At 36.8% G+C, this 242-nt stretch overlaps 1 protein-coding gene across 1 annotated transcript in view; it reads right to left on the reverse strand.

The window, feature by feature from the left end:
- The window catches only part of LOC119589350, a 2,608-nt gene that overhangs the window by 280 nt on the left and 2,086 nt on the right, over nucleotides 1-242 (reverse strand). The window contains exon 4 of the mRNA XM_037937969.1: nucleotides 3-200. Within this exon, the coding sequence (XP_037793897.1) occupies nucleotides 3-200 (198 nt within the window). The remainder of the gene's footprint in view (nucleotides 1-2; nucleotides 201-242) is intronic.

Consider the following 242-nt stretch of genomic DNA (forward strand, 5'->3'; position numbering starts at 1 on the left):
ACTTGGCATATTGAAAATCCAGGTCACACCCTCTTTCTCCCCAAGGGTCTCTACTTTCTTACTAGCTGATATTAGCTGAGTTCCCCTATCAGAATACATAAATTTAGGGGCCCCCCTAATAGCAATGAATCTTTGAAAAGTGGTTAAGAAATCATCAGTACTATATCCCATAGCTAAATCCAAATAAACTGCTCTTGTCACTAAGCAATTAAAAATAATTCCAAATGCTTTTCCATAAGTTC

The sequence above is a fragment of the Penaeus monodon genome, chromosome 25 (genome assembly GCF_015228065.2).
Source record: "Penaeus monodon isolate SGIC_2016 chromosome 25, NSTDA_Pmon_1, whole genome shotgun sequence".
Classification (NCBI taxonomy): Eukaryota; Metazoa; Arthropoda; class Malacostraca; order Decapoda; family Penaeidae; genus Penaeus; species Penaeus monodon.